Raw genomic sequence first — 21571 nt, forward strand, 5'->3', positions numbered from 1 at the left:
ATAAATTATCATCTGGTTTTGTAATCCATTCATTATGTTTATTCTGATTAAAAGCCGGACTCTGAGTTTGATAGGCTTACATGTGTATGTTTCTATGTCTGCATATGGTCGAGCAATAACTGGAAAAAAATTTAAAAAAAAAAGAAATTGTGTCAGAGATCACAGAAAGCAAAAGACGGCCTTCAGCAACTACATAAGCCACCAAGTGTCCTCTCCGAGTGCCCCGGCCAATTTCAGAATAGGACTTTGTAGTGTATTTGTTTAATCACGCTGAATAATTTCCTAGAATTTGAGACCATTATTCACACTTTCTTGCTTTCCAACAAATTTGAAAGATATGCCTTTGAAAGACCTTTTTTCTTTTGGAGAATCCTGCACCAATCCAGCTATTGCAGAAGCCTGTGGGCTATTCAAAGCAGAAGCCTATCAGGTTGCACTTGGAAAATTTCTGGTGAACTTTTGTGTGCGAGGTCACACTCGGCTAATCCTATTTGTAATCAAGGCTTTCTTCTTTCTCGGGGTCCAAGGAAAGGACTGTGTTGTCTTTGGAGCAATCACAACCCCAGCCTATCGCCCGGGGGGGTCAAGCTGTGGAGTTGTTTAGTGTATTAAGTATGGCTGCTCGGTCTGTTGTTTGAACCGCACTCGCCATGCTTTGATGATTAGCCCATGGCTTCGTTTCCACATGAAGGCCGTTCTTGTCGAAGTGCGGCGGTAGGAGTTGTAGAGATAACTGCGATAACCGCTGTTGTTTAGATGTGAGGATTAGGGGTGCAAGAGATAAACGTAAGAGCCGGAGTGTTGTTTTCTGGTCCAGTTGATTTATGTAATGTTTTTGTTTAGGCCACAAGCCGCACAACACCCTGCCTCAAAATCTTATCTTTGAAGTGTTACTCCTAACCTAATGCATGGGATTTCACTTTTTTTCCTGCTATTAGTATGATTAATCCACCTGTGTTTGTCCTTGTCTCTCTCGCTCTCTCTCCCTCTGACTCACTTTGCAGCCCCAGCGGAGCCATTGCTGTGCAAGTTTGCGGATGGAGGCCAAAAAAAGAGGCAGACCCAGGCCAAGTATCCCCAGAATGGCCGACCGTGGACACAGGAAGGAGAGGTAAAGCCTACATGTTTATTCACTCATCAGAGAAAAGCCCACCAGTACCCATCATATACGATTCCCTTCCTCAGCCATGGCGACCGTTTATTAAGGCACAAGTGGATAAAGGCTATTGTAACACAAGAACCAAAGTGATCATGTTCACCCTGGGCCACTATAAAAGGAACATGGAATGTTTCCCTCTGGCAGGATCATGCTGCAGCAGACATTTCTTAAATCAACAATAGACTCTCCCTTCTCACAATCGGAGCGAGTATGAGAGGGTTTCTGAGAGGAAATAGTAAACTTAACAAAACCAAAAGTGGTGTTATTCTAACTTAATCACAACTGTGCATACACTTTATCCACAAACTTCTTTTAAACCTCTTCCTACTCAACTTTCTAGCTAAAGCATAACAGTAATTATATCGCAGAGAGGAAAGACTGCTGCATAAAGTACAATATATTGTACTGTAGCGTCTCACAGCAGTGTCTGCAGCTGCTTCACAGAAAAACCAGAAAGTCGTCTCTCTCGCACACTTTAAATATCTGGCTGATGCTCCCTTTGACATCAGTTTATTTTTCACGTTTTGTAACAGAGTATAAAATGTGAAGAGCTTGACAGGCCCCCCCTGTGGGGTCATTATCAGCTTTCATTTCCAAATAACATACTGTAGGCTGAATTGGAGATGCTGCCGACAGTATGAAAGCTGGCATATATAAAGAGTTATTGAATTTACAATACAAGGTTCTTGCAAAGCCCCAATGCCAAGTTGTGTTTTTCTTCTGTTGAAACTCGCACTTCCAGTCTGTCATCTTCAGGAGAAATGAAAACCTCGTGCAGCTGACTGAAGGCAGGTCGACTGCTGCACAATGCTGAGAGTTCAGAAGTTGTTAGTGTCGATACCAAAGCGTTAATTCACCGAACAAGGGGAAGTGAGGAATAATGCCGCCGCCCACACACTGATTGCAGTTATAAATGGTTTCCCAACATTTGCATTCCATGGAGGTTGGGGAAGAGAAGGGTAGTGAAGTGAAGTGAAATGGAACCAGGTTGAAACAACTGTGTGCTGAAACAAGAGCTGCCACGACAAAAACAGGATGCCATGGCGCGCGCGCGTGCGTGTGTGCGTGTGTGTGTGTGTGTGTGTGTGTGTGTGTGTGTGTGTGTGTGTGTGTGTGTGTGTGTGTGTGTGTGCGTGCGTGCGTGCGTGCGTGCGTGTGTGGCAGATTGCAGTTTTAGTTTCTTGAGGGAGCCAAGAAATCACACCAGGCCTCAGTCGACATTACCCTCTCTGTTTAGTGATGTGTCCTGTTGTCAACATTTGTGAATTGTCAGCCGGACTTAAAACAAATGATGTGTGCTTTCAGAGGGATTCCTCACACATTTGTCAGTGGCCCAAGTCCTGACAAGCCCCACTTGGCATTGAAGAGGAGAAGCATCCCTTCAGAGCTTTATGCATCTGTCAGAGCCAAGTCTCGGAGTCCAGACAGACTAATAGAGACATCTGGCCGGGGAGGTTGCTCTGAGGGGCCGCACCGCATCCTCACACTCAGTCAGCTGACCCTAATGTCCCAGATCCCCTCACTCCTAAATGAATCTGACCTTGGCCTTGATTGTGAGACAGTGGGCCCCCTGGCCACAGCCTATGTAGGGCCCCTCGCCCCTCCATACATAAGACCAAGACAGCCACATTGTAAATGGACCAAATGTACTATTTTAAGTAAAGAATAATAGTATGAATGAGCACACATTCCAGAGGCAATTCAGTGTTAACTGTCTTGCCCAAGGACACAACGGCATGCGGACTAGGGGAAGCTGGGCTCAAACCGCCAAACCTTCGGGTTAGTGGACGACCGGCTCTACCGCCGTCGCCCCAGCGGTTGTAGTTGTGTTGTTTCTTTCAGGTCATTTTCTCCGGGCTTGTCTTTGGGGTTACCTTGTGTCCCCTTGTGGTCACCCGTGGGCGGCTGTGGCTCAGGAGGTAGAGAGGGTCCAAACCATTTACCATCTTTGTGTCACTTTGCACTGCCCTGCAAGGGGCTGTTTTGTGACTATGTGGTCATTTGTGTCTTTTTGTTGCTGTTAGATTGACTCTCCAACCATGAGTGGTAACGACCATGTCAAACAGAGACACGAGGTGTCCTCGTGTGTCGTCCCCTAGAAACACGTGGTTTTGCTGAAGATGGAGCTAGGGTGACTCATTTCTCCACACACGATCAAGACGCTTCACAGAGCTGATCTCTTCCAGCGCTGGCTCAGACTTTATTTTTTACATAAGAGAATTCAATACATCCTGAAGCACCCACCTGTAAATGCAGATTTTGCTCAAGGTGAAGGGTAGAACTGTTGTGTAAATGTGATGTAAATTTCACCTGCTTTAAATCTGATGTCTGTTTTAGAGCCAGTATGAAAATGAATCTCAGGCTTTGCAATGATTAGTTTTTTGCTATTTGCTGTCATCAATGTCTGGCAGTCCTTTTTATTGCCTCTGCAGTTTATATCCCCACCCATTCTGGCTAGGAACAGTGTCCGAGGGGAAAAACCAAAACATCGCAGCAGAGTTATGCATCAGGGCACACTTTCAACCCATGTGCCAAATTGGAGAGAAGGGACTTGGAATTTAGAACAAGCAGAAATGACTTCAGTAATGCTGCAGAGAGAAGAGAAGGAGGCACAAGAGGGGGAAGATGGAGAATGAGGAAAAATAATGATTACATGAAAAAAAAAAAACTTAATTGATACTTTAGCTTCATCCAAACATTGCCAAGAGGTAGTGAAGTGGATGAAGATGTTCATTAGGAGAAATGAGGCACAGAAAGAAAATATTCAAAGAGAAACGTGTCATTTAATGATTAACAGTGGGAGGAGGAGGAGGAGAACACAAAGGCAACAAAAATTCCCTCCTGTAGTTTTGGATTAACTTTCTTCTCATACTAATATTTTGCAGCTGGAGAGCAAAACCTTTCCCCGGTCACGGGTAGCAAGTACCGTAGTGATAACTGAGCCATGTGATTAGTGAAGGTTGCTAAAGGGAAAATTACAATATGGTGCTTCACGAGTAACACGTTCTGCCGTGGAATAGGGTCGGGTGTACTGTGGGTCAATATTTCTATTTACAAAATGGTCATGATATGCACAATGGAGCTGGAGACTGGATCTCAGTATTCTGTAAATATTTACAAGTGGCTTTTTGTGAAAGCTTCAGTGAAACTATGTTTGGATTTCATTTTATTAATCGGGTACTTCTGGTGCTTTTGGCCACTGTGGAGTTTCGCTGACTGTGCATGTGACAGTTCAAACCAACCCGCGACTTTTATTACATCTACCATGCGGCAACATAGAAGCCACAGATGTCGAGGCGACTCAAACAAATAATAATTGTCCCTTAGTTTCTTAGTGTGACAATTTGACTGTGTTTAATCTTGCACATGACATGATAGTTTGAAGTGGCTCACAGACTCACACGCAATCATGCAGAATCATATAATTCTCGCCGGGTGCTTTCAACGCGCTCAGTCGTGATTTTTGTTCTACTGAGGACATCATCCATTGTTCTTTATTTAGCAGTGCTTTGTAGCCCACTGACTTGTATATGTTGGTGGATTTTGAGAGGAAGCTGTGTTCACTATTTAATATTTACTTTCCCTCTCCACTGTCTCATCCTCTCTCAATTCATTACATTCATGTCTTAAGCAATATCACTGTAGAGCAGCTTTTGATGTCAGTTGAGAGCAAACTCAAATCCTTTCAAAGGCACGTGAAGTGTTATAACCTTTAGTGTGGATGATTAAACATGTTTAATGTTTGTTTATCTGTTTCTCCAGAGTGGCATGGCGTTGACGTACGATCCCTCTGCGATGCAGAACGGGTAGGTGGAAAGTTCTCTTCGCCGATTTACATCCTAAAAGTCTACAGCGTTCGATTTGTGCAAACTTTACTTTTGATTCACGCTCCCTGTCAAATATTTGTAAAGCAAACGCCAGCACCTGCATATGAGCTTTTACAAAATCTCACCCATAATCTGCGAACCTGCACAGATGCACTTGTATAGCAGCACGTCCGTCAGCACACATGAGCACTTGCTTGCAAATGAGCAGACCACACGTATGCACACACGTTCTCATATAGACACAGGACACGTATATTCACTTCCTGCTCGCGCCCTCATTCTCCCATCTGACCAATGCAGATTGAGCATTAATTTATGCACCTGTATGCATACAGTCTCGTCTGACATGTTGGTTTTGATTGCAGACAGTGGCGTTGCAGAGCCACTGTAAGACTTTCATCAGCCGAGGCTATCTGCGGCGCTCCGTAGGCCGAAAGATCGGTCCTGTCTGCTAGGAGTGCTGCTGGTGATGCGATCCCAGGAGACGCCTCCCTCCAGCTCTGTGTTGCTCTGTCCTCCTTCCTCTTTGTTTCCCCATTTTCCCTCCTCCACCTCTTTTTTACTCTTGTCCTGTTGTGCTCCACACTTCGTTGCATCCCTCTGCTTTCTTCATAGCACCAGCTGTCCATCTGCTTGTCTGACCCGATTTTGTTTCTCTGCTCTTTTCATCTGTTTCTTCTCCCTTTGTATTGTTGTCTTGTTTAGTTCCTCTTCTTCCTCCTCTAATTCCAACGCTACATTTCCGAGCATCTGCTTTAACTCCAGTCGATCCCGGTTGCTCTCCGTGCAAGCGCGCGTGCTCGTGCGTGCGGCAATGCACGCGAGCATCTGCGTGCTGTCAGCGCTTAAGCCCCTTTGTGACCTCTCTTCCGAGGTCATCTGAGCTCCTTCCGGCGAAGCAGTAAATGACTGTGAAATGCTAAATGCAGCTAATTAGAGAGGCGAAAAGCAGGGAGAGAAAGGAGCGGAATGAAAAAAAAGAAAGGGGCCGGGTGGGGTCAAGCGCGGGGCAAAGGCAAAAATAAAGTCAGCCCAAGGAGAGGAGAAGGGTATGAATCAATTACAGGTTTGCAAGCTCTTCCAGCTTGAGGACGGCCGGTGTTTTGGGTCTGATGCCAATCTGACGTTATTGGAAACATGTGTCCCAACTGCCCAGACTGCTCTGGCTTATAGCCGGTCCTTTCTTTATCTGAGAAACACAACATTCACTCTCTTTGGGGGCTCTTTCCCTCTATTCCCCACCTCCCTTCTGGTCTGCTTGCTTTCCTTTTCTTTCTCCATCCATCTCCCTTTTCTCTGTGCCTCTGCTCTAACCTCTCGTCCTCTGCCTTTATATATGTTCTCGCTCGCTCTCCTATCTCCCCTGGCCCCCCACACACGTACACATATACAGTATATTTTGGCCCGCTCACTCACGGTTTCGCTGAACAGAAGTAGCCGAGGTCGGCACTAAATCATTGTCTAATTTTTCAGGGCGAACTCCTGACAGTGCGGCTATAGGTCACACCGGGGATTCACAAAGAGGTTTTAAATTCAATCCTGTCTTAATGTTCCTTTCGCAATTACATGTTTAGTGTATTGTTTAAACAGCCACGCTGGAGTCCCTATTGACAGCGCGCTGCTCAAGCCTAATAGCCTCCATCAATAACCTTGGGGTCTGTCCTCCACCTACTATTTCTCTCTCTCAATACACATCGCTCTAATGAAAAATACAATAAACACAATCAGAGGAACCATATTGAATAACCTGGTTGCATTCGCTCATTTGTATTCATCAGTGACAGTAATACACTATCTCTAATGCGGATTGTACATTAATTTTAAAGTCAAAAAGATGGATCCATGCTGCTGAATGATCAGTAAAGGAATTGTTTGATCATTACATGTCCCAGTTCTTGCTCTAACTTAGGCCTATACCTGTCCAGCGACTGTCCTTAGTTTGAATGCGTCAATAAATGCAGATGTACCGTGCAGTGGCTCAAAGAAAACCCAACGCCAATGTAGAATAATTGTGTAACTGACAACACGCGTGGTTTCCATGGAGGCTACATTTACGAAGGTAACCAGGTTTGGTGCATGGGAAAAAATGTAAGAAAATCTACGTCCCTTCATGGAGTTATCAGGAAATCAAAGTAAGTATTACATATATATAATACTAATAATTTCTTTGTCTAGTTCCAAAGACGTTAACCATGGCATATCCTGAGCTCTACTGTTTATGTGCAACTATTTAGTCTGGACTTCAACCATGTAAAAAAAAAATCACAGGGTTTGCATCTCACAGCTGAGATTCAAAGCTGCTCGTGGTATCACTGGCCAAACAAGGGCAATGTGAAACAGAGTAACAGAACAGGTAGCAGGCACCGCAGGAAGCCCCTTCCCCCTTCCAATTAGATGCGTGCCTGTGTTTTCGGTGGTGTAGCGCCGATTCATCTTCGTTTTCTTTCTGTCTTTGGCTCAGTGCTGAGCCTCACTGTTGCCAATATATATATATTATAAATGATAGACAGCTATAAGAATTTGACTACCAAAACATTCAACAATATACCGCATTTGCCAGTGGAGTAACCTTTAAGTAAACCGACAGTGTGTTTGGTATTTATAAGTACTTTTCTCCCCCAAATTAAGCAACACTTGATTTGCGGCAAGTGTCTTTTTATACAATCATTGTTAGAGATAGATAGGGGAGAGCCTCTCTCTCTCTGCCTCTCCAAACCCCCCCCCCCCCCCTCGCTCCATTATTCAGTCAACAGACACTTGGGGATCGATCGGGCACAGCAACACGGCCTGGCGGATGAAACATGTCCTCTCTAGGTACACAATGATAAATAAAGCACCGTGAGCCACAGCATTCTACCACTGCAGCATCGAGGGGGTGAAGTGAAGAAGAAGAATAGAAGGGAGAGAGAGAGAGAGAAAAGAAACTAGTTGGGGCAAAATCAGAAGGGCAAACAAAGGTACTGGAATAGAAGTAAACAGAGTACAAAATGCAGATGTTAGAGATGCATTTTCCCTCCAAAGTGGAATATGCGCAGATGCGTAGGAACATAAAAGGCAACGCCGAAACATTTCACCCACTCACACATTAGGGCGATAATTCGTTGTTGTGCGTGGCAGCGGAGCCCACTCCTCTGCAACGCGATGCGTGCTCCGGTGCAGTGTCGGGTCTCATTCCAGGGACGTCTTTGATGGCGTGGCACAGAGTGAAGCTGCAATATTTACATATTTGTTTCCAAGACAGCCTTGATGATGTCTGATGGTGTCTGGTAGACGTCTGGTGTCGGGCATAAGTGCACTGGGTAGTTAGAAACAAAAGGGTACGAAGGACTTATTTGTACCTGCCCATGTCTGGAGAGAAGCCTCTTGACTGACATCACATTATTTGTTTGTATAATTCAGTCTTTTAACATCTGATCAGTCTTATCCCATTGACCCAACTTAGCTGAAAGCGACGATGTCACCATTAAACACTTTCTTGTTTCCTCTCCTTAGGTTCTACTCTTCACCATACAGCATCTCCACCAATCAGATGATTGTACAGACATCGATCACACCTTGCATCGCTGCCTCTCCTGTCTCCACATATCAGGTGGGTGGATCCCGCCTCTGGTCTCCGGGTTCAGGTCCAGACTTTTTCTGAGCTTTTCTATTGCACCGGAGAATGACAAGGGCCACTTCAAACAGGCATTTGTTGTCAAGTAAAGGATATAAGTTGCGTGTTTGGATCAATAACTTTTATAGCTACAATTCAAATGACTTGACTTTGGTCCAAGCCAACATTGCAAAGCACCCAACCCAGGTTCCATCTGATGTTTCTTGACTTCCTGCCCAGATGTCAGATTTAGCAAAAGGCAACTACTGTTGTCAGTCAGACAATGATGGGAGTACAACTGCAACCTGCCACCACTCTGTGTGCATCTTTAACATCTGTTACAGTGACATTTGCTCAAATCTACATTTACTCTGGAAAATATGAAACTGCATTTTTTAGCTTATTTTAAAGATTTATGCTCCTCACCGGGAACCAATGGGACTTTGTGCTGAGTGCCACAAACCGCGGGAAGTCTGAAAGTATTGAGTTCCGCACAAACCCATTGTGGGTTTTAATTTTTTCATGGTATGTGCTGACCGAGAGTTAAAAAAACGTGTAGAACAACAGCTGACTCATCTTTGGTGAAGTTAAGAATGGTGTAACTTTGCATGGGACAAGAGACAAATAATGAATATATTCAAATGGTCCCATCCACTGCAGTTCCGGTGTGTTGGTTTTTGAATTTGAATCTTGTTGGTTTGGTCACTTTTTCCCTGCTGGTCTGTGTACAGGTCAAGGAAATAGAGTTCATCTTTGCCTGGGACAGATTTTTTATAAGAAATTGAGTCATCATCTCCCTCCATTTAAGACTTAAGTTCTCAGTCCAGCAATAACAAAAACAGAAATATTGCAACACCCCTCGCACCAGTCTTTCACTCTTAGGAACAAATCCCCCCTTTGTCTCTCTCTTTATGTTACCAAGTGTTGCATCCTGTCTCTTCCACAAACACACACAGTACTCTCTTGAGTCATGTCAAAGCTGGTTGGCGATGTAGCCGTGGCGGTTGGCTCAGTACTCGATCTTCAGTTCGCCAAACACGCAGACTTTAAAACAAACAGCCGTCCTCCCCCACAGAGCTCTGCTGTCAATGAGAAAAGACAAACGCAAAGTCGCACCTTGGGCAGAGCTGAATGACACCGAGACACTATCCAATCCTGCTTTTTGAGGGAAGACACGGAAGGGAATGAACCTTCCTTGTGCTACTCTAACTCCCCGAAGACAGACACAGATGAGCAGACATACAGGTGAACTCATATTGCTCTATACTGTACACACATACCGTACCCTACATGTGACAGAGGGGCCTCGGGGGAAGTGTTTCTCCTCGTATGCCGCAAGTCCTGGGGCAGCACTCGGAGATGAAAGTGTTGATTTGTGGCCGAGTCAGACTTTGATGATGAAACCGTCACTGTGAACCAGTAATTATTAGACTGTATTGGTCTCTGTGGTCTTCATATCCTCTTATCATTACAACATAACCTACTGTATGGTGGACCCTCAGTTACCGCTGTAATGCTCTCCGCCGCAGGGACCGAGGCTCCGAGATGGGCTTGTAAAGACTTTGAGCTAACGATGCATTTTCCCTCTTCTCCTCTTTGGTTTTTCTCATTTTCGCTCACTTCCTGTCATCCTGTCTCGCGATTGTCCTTCTTTATGTTCTCTCCTCCTCAATCCCCCTTACAACAATCTCCTTTTTGATCTTGCCTTTCCTCTCATCTCATCCTGACCTCCCTTCTGGATCCTCCTACTCATTTTTTTAATTACCCTATTTTTTCTCATCCCTCCTTTCTGTCTACCCTCCATCGTCTTTATTTCTCACTCCTTCGTCATGTCTGGTCACACTGTCGTCACCCCTGCTATTCTCTTCTCTTCTGTCCACAGGTCCAGAACACATCTTGGATGCCACATCAACAGTATGTTATGCAACCTACAGTAAGTTTTTGAACAAGCTATAATACTCCCATGCTTTGTTTGCTTTTAATTCTTCACAGTATGCAATGTCCTCAGATTTAATGTTGTTGTTTTATTTTTTATTTCACTATTCAGTGCGAATGATGGGCTGTCACGAACGCTGATGAATTGCTATGAATCACGAAAATTGCAAAAAATAAAAAAGCCACTAAAAAGAAAAAGAAATGACATGCAGTGCATGCGAACCAAACTGAGGTCAGACCTAAAAAGAAAAACGTAAAAAAAAAAACCCTGCTCTGCCGAATCAGCCTGTGGATAGCCTCCTCCAAGCAGCTAGAAGAGCTCAGTGCAATCCACAATAAAAGACTGCTCCCTGCTGGTTTGAAATGAAACTGCAGCGACTTCCGCGAGCGTAAGTGGTGAACATGACACTGGTGTTAAAAGTCAATTTAAACTGGTATTGATCAAATGTCTACAGTTTAACATGTAATAGATGTACAAAAAAAGAGAAAAAATTCCAATGCGAAACACACAGTGTGCTCCACATGTCTGTTGCTGTGGCTGGAAAAGTGGTGCACACCGCTTTGATTTAAAACACAGACATGTGTTAAAACACGCCCACACATACAGTGACACATATAGTCACATATATTGACTGTGCCTGTAGGTGTTCGCTCACCTACAGATTCCCTTTCTTGTCCTCTCATTCTCTCTCGCGCACACACACACACGCACGCAAACACAACCTTGACACAGACGTCAAGGTTTTCCCTTGATCCAGACTGAGACGATATGCAGCTCCACTCACAACCTCCGCAGACTTTTCTATGTAAAGTCTCCACTGATGTCTTTTCTCTGTTTTGACTCACTGCGACTGAACTAGCCAACCTAGAGTCAAATTCCCCTCCGGCTTCATCGCAAACCGAGGGTTTTCTCATTTGCATTCTGCAAATGTGTTTCTTTAAATGGTGGAAGGAGCGAGGTACATTTTACTTGTTAGTTCTTCCGCAGTTTAAGAGGACCAATAAGAAATAGATGTGTTGGGCACAATAGATTCATCTTGAACATTCATTCGCTGTTGTTCAACATTCCACTGGTTTTGCACATGTTCAGTCTATTTTAGTTATTATTATTATTGTTGTTGGCCTGTAAAACATACATTTTAATTTGGTATACTCATGAGTTTTAATTTGTCTTGGACATGCAGAGGGAAGAGATGAATGTCTTTCTATGTGTTCATGGGGAAAAATTTATATCGGTCAGGTAGAAGGAGTGTCAGTGATCTTGGCCGTCATGGCTGGCAAGAGCTTTCAGACCCAGGATCACACACACACACACACACACACACACACACACACACACACTCTTTTTGTAATGTAAGATTCACTGAACAGCATGCTGCTGCTGCAGCATCATCATTTTAAAGAAAATAAACTCGTCCCCTCTTACAAAGAGATGACAGTCAAGATAGATTTTGTTATCCGGCGGAAAGTGTTGGTGAGACTGTTTTCCTGCGAACAAACCGCAAATGATTTCATACGTGCACAATTGTCAGGGCCAGGGAGACAGATGCGGCCGCGTTAAAAGTTGTTCCAAAGGCTTTTGCTTCTCCCCTCTGTCGTCCTCCGTCCCCTGTGTGCCTCCGTCTTTGTGTCTATCCGCCGACTGGTGAAAACATCCTGTCGTGTCGTGTCGTGTCTGATTCGAATTCTTTCTGTGCGAGAGGATAATACCCTTCTGTAAATGTGTTTTCAGACAAATGTCCCGTCTAGTTATTCGGCGGGCCACTTTATACGGCCTCCTCAGACAGACAGAGAGAAAAGAGGAGGAAGAGGGAGGGATTGGAGGAAGATAAACAACGTGCCTGCGGTTGGACAGAGAGAGGACAGGGCAGGGAGAGGCAGGCGCAGGGGAAGGGGAGGAAAAAGGAGGGATTACAAAGAATAGATTGAGAACAAGGAAAAAAAACAGAAAACAACCGCTGCAAATGCATGTCTGGGCCCGTGCGTGCCCGTTCCCCAGCCTCGTCTCGGCCATGGTCGAAAATCCCTGTTAGACAACAAAAGACGAAGAGCTAGTCATTGTATTTCCTGGATACAGAGGAGCTCGGCGTACTAAAGCCGCGTCGGTGTGGGAGACTCGGGCAGACACAGCCGGCTTAAATCTGTTCCTATGGCAGCAGGGGGGGGGGGCTCCTCGTGCCAAGGTTAATGACAGGTGACTTCGATAAGGCCCGCGCGCACATTGACACATTCGGAGGGATGCACGCGAGCGCGCCCGCTGCTAATCACTCGGTCAACAGTCCGTCGCGCCGCCAGGGACTTTGGTGCGGGTGGTGCCAAATTTTCTCGGCTTGCCTGCGCGCGACCCCCTCGCGAATGCACACACTTTCACACAAACACCCTCTAGACACGCGGTCGCATGCGAAATGAGTGACCTCCATTGAAAAGTGAGAATGACAGAAGTAAAAAAAATGTGGGGGTTTTTTTTGGGGGGGGGGGAATAAAGAGCGGGCGCTCACACTGCGCTCAGACATATTCGCACAGACAGACACAACATGATTCAAATGAACACATGCACACGGACCCACCTATGCTCACAGCGGCGCGCCCCGAGGGCCGCGTTTGCCGAGGCCTTGGTGGAATGCCCGGATTACTTGAACTCCCCGTCTTTACATCTTAATTAGTGCGAGGGTGGCTTTGTGCATAATTACACAAATCCCCCCTACAGGAAACGAATGCATTACCCTAACCACGCGTAGCGAGACAGACGAGGAAGGGGCGGCTTATCGGGGAGGGGCGGTAATGAGCCGTCCAAAGAATTGGGATTTCAGGTCTCCCCCAGGTAAATTGCCACGCCGCGCCGGAGAACAAAGCGGTCGGAGAAAAAGCGCCCGGTTCCGAACATATCTGAGCCTGCGAAGATGGCACAGTGCTCCTTTGGACTTGTGCCGCGGTTTCCTTTCAAAACCGGAGATCCTGTGTTTGCAGAAGCGACACCCGCGCGTGCATGCAGGTGTATGTTTACACTGCGTTTCCTGTCCTTTTTTCGCGCCTCGCGTGGCCCCGTGAATTCCCGCGGGCTTTTGTGTGTGCCACGGATAAAAAGGCGAGACAGAGGAAGACGGGCGTGGTGTCAGTGGCGTTTGTGTTCGGAGGGGACTGGAAAAAAAAAAACCATGCTGCTTTTCAGAGCGAGGGGAACCAGCAGCGATCACCCGTCACGCCGGCTGCAGTCGGCGGTGTGATCGAACCGGCATCATTAGCAGTAATGCTGTGTCTTTGATGCCGCACAGGCCGGCGGGGGGGAGGGGAGCGAGTTCAAAGTTGAAGCAGATCCCCTGTTTTTTTCCCTCTCCTGTCCTCGGGGAGGAGACACGCGTCTGTCTCGCGTGCTCATTTCTTTGCTCGTCTGACGCACCGACATTAACGCACGCCGCGCTCCGCCACGTACGGCGGGGCAGTCGCCGCGCGCCACTCCGCTGATACATGTGCTCGTTCACAATGCAGGTACATGCGGAGACGGACGAGGGCCGACACTTGTTTTCGGCCTCCAGTCGCGGGCGGACGATTCGTCCATCTGGGTTTCCTCTCGGCCCCCGTGCGTCTCTTCGCTCCGCGGCGGGGGGGCCTGCTGCGAGGTCGGATGATGCGAGAGAAAGGGCGAGGGAGGATGAGAAATCATTAAAACGAGAGAACCTATTATATAGATGGATGAAGAGCGTGGGTATTAGCTGGATTCTGGCTGCTTAATCTCCCTCTCCCCGAGCCAAAGATTTGTGCATGTCTATGAGTGGATGATTCTGTGTGTGTGTGTGTTTGTGTGTGTGTGTGTGTGTGTGTGTGTGTGTTTATACAGTATGTAGAGTATATATGTGTGTGTGTGTGTGTGTGTGTTTGTGTTTATACAGTATGTAGAGTATATGTGTGTGTGTGTGTGTATGTGTTTATACAGTATGTAGAGTATATGTGTGTGTGTGTGTGTGAGTGAGCGTTTGCCTGCTGAAGAAGTGCCACTCAATTCACTTGTGATGCTGAGGACAGTGTTGAGAGAGCGTTTGTGATCGGCAGGCTGCTGTGTTCTTCAAACAGGTCTCCTTAAGAAGACAGCAGTCAGGAAGGAAGAGCAACTCCACATTGTTAACGGCGCAGACAATCCCTGTGTGTGTGTGTGTGTGTGTGTGTGTGTGTGTGTGTGTGTGTGTGTGTGTGTGTGTGTGTGTGTGTGTGTGTGTGTGTGTGTGTGTGTGTGTGTGTGTGTGTGTGTGTGTGTGTGTGTGTGCGTGCGTGCGTGCGTGCGTGCGTGCGTGCGTGTTTGTGCGCGCCCCTGTGAAGCTTGCAGACGTTAAGGGTCTTCACTTTTGCAACTGTGAAAAAACTCTGACAGACTGTGTGTGCGCTTTCCAGAGGCACGCTTCACATAGCTGGGACTTTTTTTTATTCTGTGTGTGTGTGTGTGTGTGTTGTTTTGTTGAGCTTCCCAGTGAAAAGCCCTTACAGATGCAGAGCTGTCAGGACGAACGCAGCTTCGGCTGTGTGGCATTCCTAAATTCTCCCTGTGTTCCTCCATCGTCCCGTGTCAACACAGAAGTGCCGACTGTTTTCAGGAGCGACCCCCCCCCCCCCCCCCCCACCCCCCCATCCCCTCCCCGCGGCGCAGTCCGTGCTTATGGGAAGTGTAGTTAAACAGCGATCGTGGATGAGCGGTGTTTACCTGCTGCGAGGACGTTGCCAGGGAACCTCCTATTAGATCTACGTCCGCGCTGCCGAGTCTGTAGCAGAGCTGCACTGAGAAATTGGAGCTCAGTGCATCAAGGTGTTAGGCTGCATCAAAGCCCTTCACATTGAGGAGATTTACTGTAAAAGCCTTTCAGCTCCGTTCGGAGACATGTTCCATTAAGCCCGCCGAGCCGGCAGACTGGCTGCACCGCCGCGTACAATGTCAAACCATTTGCAGTCATCGAACTTAGCTGGGTTGGAAGTTTAAAGCCCCCCCCCCCCCTTCTATCTGCAGTGTGTTACTGAGCTGTGTATCATGAAAACCAACCTCTTACGCCATCGGGGTTACCACTAAATATGAAAAAAAATCCGTTTGTTTTCAACTGTCTACCCATATCTCATTTGTGACCTTGACGTTGACACTCTGGTCAGCGGATAGTGGATTGTCCCCAGTTGTCTGTAACCCAGTTGGTCGTGTGTCCTTCCTTCCCCAACCCCCAGGGTGCCGTCATCGCCCCCGCCGCGGCCATAGAGCCCAGTTTGTCCCTTCACCCCTCCAGCGTCATGGCTCCTCTCGCCCAGCAGATGAACCACCTGTCTCTGGGCACCACAGGCACCGTGAGTCTCGGCTTTGTCCGCCTCCGAAACCATCTCGCTCTTCGTACTGTGATTGGAGACCCCTTTGTTTTGGGGAAGAAAAAAAAAAGCTTTTCAGCTCGGGGTGATGTGTTGTTTGTGCCTATGTTATATTTGACCCCTCCCTCTCTCCGCAGTACATGCCTGCTGCAGCGGCTGCTCCTATGCAAGGAACCTACATTCCCCAGTACACTGCAGTGCCTGCCTCTGCCATCACAGTGGAAGTAAGCACAAAAAACTAAATGTTTATAGAGTACATGCAGCAGCCTGCACTCTATGGGCCTTAACAGGACTGTAGTCAAATGCTTTATGGGGTTGAAATTGTGTCATAAACTTGACAACCCATAATACAATATATACACTATACACAGTATCATTCTCTTATTTTATGTCTCTAATATTAAGTACCAGCTAATAAATATAGCCGTCATTCAGAATGACAGCTATATTGAAATGAAATGAAATGGAAAACCAATAAGTTCAGATGTCCTGTGAGCGTCAGTCACTGACTTATCGGTTGAAAGTTTTGATTGTATCAGAATGTGATGGTGGTTCTGTGGGATCCTTGGGGGAGACGTTGCCTCTGATTTAAATTCCCAAGGACCACATTGACTATTTTTGATTGATCTTAATGAACATCAGTAATCGAACTGTCTGAGAAGCCCCCCCCCCCCCCCCCCCCCTACTCGCTTTTAATTAATATTGGGCACATTTTTGTCTTTTGTAAACTGTTTTGGTTTCTCTCAGTGAATTTGTGCTAAATGGAGGTTGAAATTAAATCTTCTCATATCTGATTTATTTCTGTAACTTTGTTTTCTGGCGTCAGGGCGTGGTGACAGACCCATCTCCTCAGTCGGCCGCCCCCTCCTCGCAGGACGCCAGCGGGCAGCAGCCTTTATCCGTGGAGAGCACAGGAGACCATGCCACAGCCTACTCTTACCAGCAGACTAAGTGAGTACACATCCGTATTTGTCATCCCATTCTTCCTGTACACCTTGAACAGAGATATCGTGTTATGGCTGTATCACCCCATGCGTTGCCTTGTCAAGTTGCATTCCAGTACTCATGGTTCTGTAGATAATGGATGCCAGGAGGTGTCTGCATGTGGAGACCCTGGATGAAGAGATGGACATCGTGCCGTCATCAGAGTGCTGCAGTAGTGTTTGCTCTGGCTGTGATTTAAAAAATAAAAAGAGTAATGTTGAATAATGTGAACATGCAGTATGATTAGCTTCAGAGGATGAGTGTCAACATAATGATTTTAAAAAGTGTTTCATTCAGTTAACATTTGCTTACACTTTGCATTGTTCTACCTCGACCCGAAGAGTTCTGGAGAAAATAGAAAAAGAGAAGCTCAACACAAACAAATTGAATATCGTTAAAATGCCTGACTACAATATGTATTCGTATGTTGATTTGTGAATCCAGTTACTCTCTTACTTTAAATTTCATAATTTACTTTTGAAGTGATGAATATCTTTTTTAAGTAATGTTCTTATTGACTGTTCATGTTGTTTATGTTAGCCCCTTTTAATTTTAACTTTAACTTCAATTTTAACTTATTCATTGGTTAATATTTCATTTGTAAATCATTTTTATAATTCTTCCTTTTATTGGCCATTAAAATATCAGATAATGATTGTCTATTTGTTGTGTATTTACTTACATATTGATATTTTAATTTCTATACAAACCTGTCAATGCATATTACATTGTACATTTAGTTATTGATTAATTGAATGCTTTATGACTATTTGCATGACACTCGTGGTCCTCCATACAGTACACTTGTTGATGTGCCATCTGTTGTGGTTTTTTTGCCACAGAATCAGTTCAACCTTTACTTGGAAAAACAGGACCTCGCCATTTTGTATTATTCTCCCGGTGTTTGTCTTGTTTTTCCGCCGCCTAGATAACCTGCTGGTGTTTTTCTCCCTCAGTGGTCGGACAAAGAACGTTGCGTAGACTTTAGAAACACGAACGCTGTCCAGAGTTTCCCCAGTTTACCTGTTTGTTTTGCACTGACTTGTTTTTCTGTCTCCTTTAGATAAAAAGATTGGTGGGAATCGTTGCTGCATTGCCTCCAGAAGGATTGCACGGAGGCGCTGGAGACACAGGGGGAATCGAAATGAACCAGGGACAAAGAGGAGGGAGGTGAGAGACGACACCGAGGGGAGGATGCTTCCACTGTGCACGGGCACCGAATAAAAGACAAAACGAAGAAAAAAAAAATCAATTATATTTCTTACCAGGTTGAACCAAGAAATGGTGGTTTGCTGAACTTGAGGACAATGAGATCAACCTGCAAATATGAGTTTATCATTTTTCACCATGAGACTGGACTTTGCCTCCAAAGGAAAAAAGAGACTGAAATGTAAACTCAAGTTGTACAGGAAAAAAAAGGAGAAAAAAAAGAAGAACATTTGAATGTGCAGGTAGATTTTCAGACTTTTTTTATTAAAGAAGAAAAAAAAAGGAAGGAAAGGAAAGTCTAGGGAAAAAAATGGTTGTTGAACTACATTATTTTCATTCATTTCATCATTTGAGTAGTTTTCTAGAATATCAATGTTTTTCTTAAATCTTTATTGCCTTAATTTTCTCAGACTTTGGGGAAAAGATTTCCATAGTGTTGAATTATTATATATATATATATATATGTATATGTATATACATATATATATATATATATGTATCAAAAAAGAAAGACTGAGGGATTGAATGACTTGAGAGGTTGTTGGCGTTTTCTCAGAGCCTTGAAGATGAAATCTACAAAGTTATCTGTATAGGATTTAAAAAGTAAAGTTTGTATTTGTATGAAGATGATTTTAAATTATGTGGTGCAGTGCAGCTGGTGGTGGTTAATAGGAAGAAATGAAAAAAAGAGTCTTCTGTAATGCGACTTGTGGAAAGGGTCAGTCCACCGATCGCTGCAGTTTAGTTTAATCACGGGATAAAAGTTCTGTTCCTCCATCGCATTTCTATTCTGGTTTGTTTGTTTGTTATTTGGTCTTTTTTTTACTTTCCAGAAGTTTTTGATTTGCCTGCTTTGCTTGTCTCACTGCAACAACAAAAACAAAAAGTACAAAAAAAAAAGAGAGTAACATTTCTGACTTTGACAAAAAGCGGGAAAAAAAAAATGCTAGGATTTTTAAATGTGCAAAAAGCAATTGTTTTAGGAAAAAAAAAAGACAGTTGACAGTTTCTCGAGTCTTTCTTAGCTGGTGAACAAAACGCAGCCTACAGTGGCACATTTTATACCAAAGATGAAGAAACGAAGATGTGAAGAGATCTTCCTCGCGTTGCTTTCTCTTTACTTTTATCACCGCTGACACGGACATGTTTTTTTCTCTTTTCTTGCTTTTCATGCTGTCGGTGTGTGAGATTCTCTCTCTCTGTTTTCCTTCCTATCAGTTAATGACACCGTGGAGAAGGTGTTACACACAATTGCCTCAATCAGAAGAGTGTTTGCTGAGAGGTTTTGGGCGCCATGTGATCAGATGTGGTGAAGCCCTAAAGTGGCGTTGTGACATCTGTTGGGAGAGCAGACACGCAGGAGAGATATCATTGGGAATAAGTGTACTTTAAGCGGTAAAGAGGCTTAAAAAGCGTCACATCCTGTGGGATATCTGTGTCTGTGCTTCTTTAAACCTGTGTATACACCGACGTCACCATCCTCAGGCTGCATTGACCAATCTCACGTCCCCGAATGCCGACACTGCCGGCATGCTGTAACTCATCATAACCCCTCGAGAGTAAAATCGTGGCGAGCGTCTCGGTCCACGCAACAAACCACTGTCTTGCCAAACACAAGCCATTAAAAATGGGAGCGCGACGATGAAATCTGTACGGTGAAAGGGCATTTTTTTTTCCTGTGGAATGGAAATGTTTCAGTTTATGTGTGCGCTCCTGAACAAAAAATCTTTTTGTGTTGCCTTTTTTGTTTGATAACTGATTTATGATATGCGAGCTGCTAAAAAAAAACACTTTTCAGTATTGGGGATTGAGGTTTGTCTTGTGGGCGTGGAAGGGATTTGCCTCCGGGATGACAGTAAAGGATCATGTTTGCATTGGGATGAAGAGGATCATGTGAATAAGAGTTCGACGGTGGAGCGTAATAAGAAAAGGAAAAGAAAAAGAAAATGCTAGCTCTGAGTTCACGTTCTCAAAGCCCCACCCACCTGACTCTCCACCAATGAAAGGATGCTAGAGAAACAGGAGGAGACAGAAAAAACAAGTTTCAACCAAAATCAAGCAGATACAAAACCTCTATTGGAAAGTGAGTTAGGGTCGAAGAAGTTCGAGAGGAGAAAAGCGAGAACAAAAGTAATATTTATGAGACCTTTTTCTTTTTTGTACAGGTGTGTAAAAGAAGATGCAACAGAAATAACTTTGATGCTATTTTTTTATTTGCTTGACTCACTCGCCTCCCATGTCTTTCCAATTGTGATTCTGAGAGTGTCTGTAGAACCAGTGGGTATTGCTGTAGTTCCAAATGTCTTTTTGTTTTCTTTTTAGACAAATCTTTCAATAAAAAAAAAAAAAATGGTTTAAACAGTCGATGGTCATCTTGTGTTTTTGGCAGGTGCGAGGCTCTGCCACTAGAGGGCGCTGTTGTAACTGAAGGGCGAACATGGGACCGCGACAAAGAGCTGCGTTTGTGCACAGTTGTTCAAAGTCACCGGGGATTTTACAGTTGCTCAGCTGACAGATACAAAACAGAGGCATTTAGATACAAAAAAGGCATAATTATACTATTTCCTCTGCGAATGATACATTTGTTGATAAGTTTATGATATTCTGTATAGATAGAGTGTTATCATAAGAACAGAACAGTCAGCGCATCACATGAGAATTGCACAAAGACAATGGCAACACTGTTAACACTTCCCAAATAGAGTACGATATATACAGGAAGGCAAAAAATGCAACAAATCTTTTCTTTCTTTCTTTCTTTTTGTATGTTTACTTTAAAATCAAAGCTTAATCAGTCAAATCCATTGTTTCCTCTCCGACTGGGACTGACTGAGTCATCTCGAGATCGGACATCTGGAGTCCATGCAGGGGAAAAAGAATCCAATTCAAATGTTTTCCCCAAACTTAATATATCATTTTTTCATAAGCTCGGCCTTTCTGGTACTTTCCGCCAGACTCTCACTTACCTCTTCAACATCACGTGACACTTCTTCTTTTTCCTACACAACCGTTTCAAAAGACGATTCAAATAGAATTCTCAACTTTATTTTCATACATTAGAAAATTCCCTTCTTGGATTACTTTTCATGAATATTGTCATCATCAATAGTCACTTTTATCCTCTCCAGATGACGACCATGGTCACATCATCACCGAATTCTTGATCGTACATTTTCATGATCATACGTCGATTTCTTTTCATCGTCTCAGATAATGGTGACATTGTGCTGTAGTCCGCTGCGAGCGGCACTGGTTCTTCCCATCGCTGCAAGTTTTCCAGTTGTGGAGTGAGCTCGTGGTGCCTCTGCTTTCCCCCCCGGGGGCCTGATCTTTCCTTGGACTTCGAACTTCGAACTTACAACTCTCGGGCTAAACTTCTCTCGGTGGACTACTTGGATTTGGGTGGGTTCGATGACAATATCTGTAAACTAGTTTCTGCTGAATTAGTCTTTCATTAAAGGCTTCATATTGACACAAAAAGGCATATATCATAAAGGTACATGTTAAACTGAAGACTGGTATACAGAAGTGTGA

At 44.7% G+C, this 21571-nt stretch overlaps 1 protein-coding gene across 9 annotated transcripts in view; it reads left to right on the forward strand.

The window, feature by feature from the left end:
• LOC118313562 (RNA-binding motif, single-stranded-interacting protein 3) overlaps nt 1–20401 on the forward strand; it is a 144028-nt gene extending 123627 nt beyond the window's left edge. For 8 of the 9 annotated variants that reach the window (XM_047336130.1, XM_035639405.2, XM_047327164.1 and 5 more), the window contains 8 exons: nt 1005–1111; nt 4922–4965; nt 8479–8575; nt 10461–10511; nt 15710–15826; nt 15982–16068; nt 16671–16795; nt 17892–20401. In XM_047336130.1, coding sequence (XP_047192086.1) covers nt 1005–1111; nt 4922–4965; nt 8479–8575; nt 10461–10511; nt 15710–15826; nt 15982–16068; nt 16671–16795; nt 17892–17895 — 632 coding nt within the window. In that variant the 3' untranslated portion in view covers nt 17896–20401. Of the gene's footprint in view, nt 1–1004; nt 1112–4921; nt 4966–8478; nt 8576–10460; nt 10512–15709; nt 15827–15981; nt 16069–16670; nt 16800–17891 lie in introns of those variants that run through there. The other variant, XM_047334175.1, reaches the window with a different exon arrangement.
• Nucleotides 20402–21571: the final 1170 nt, after the last annotated feature.

Source organism: Scophthalmus maximus, chromosome 1 (assembly GCF_022379125.1).
Source record: "Scophthalmus maximus strain ysfricsl-2021 chromosome 1, ASM2237912v1, whole genome shotgun sequence".
NCBI lineage: Eukaryota > Metazoa > Chordata > Actinopteri > Pleuronectiformes > Scophthalmidae > Scophthalmus > Scophthalmus maximus.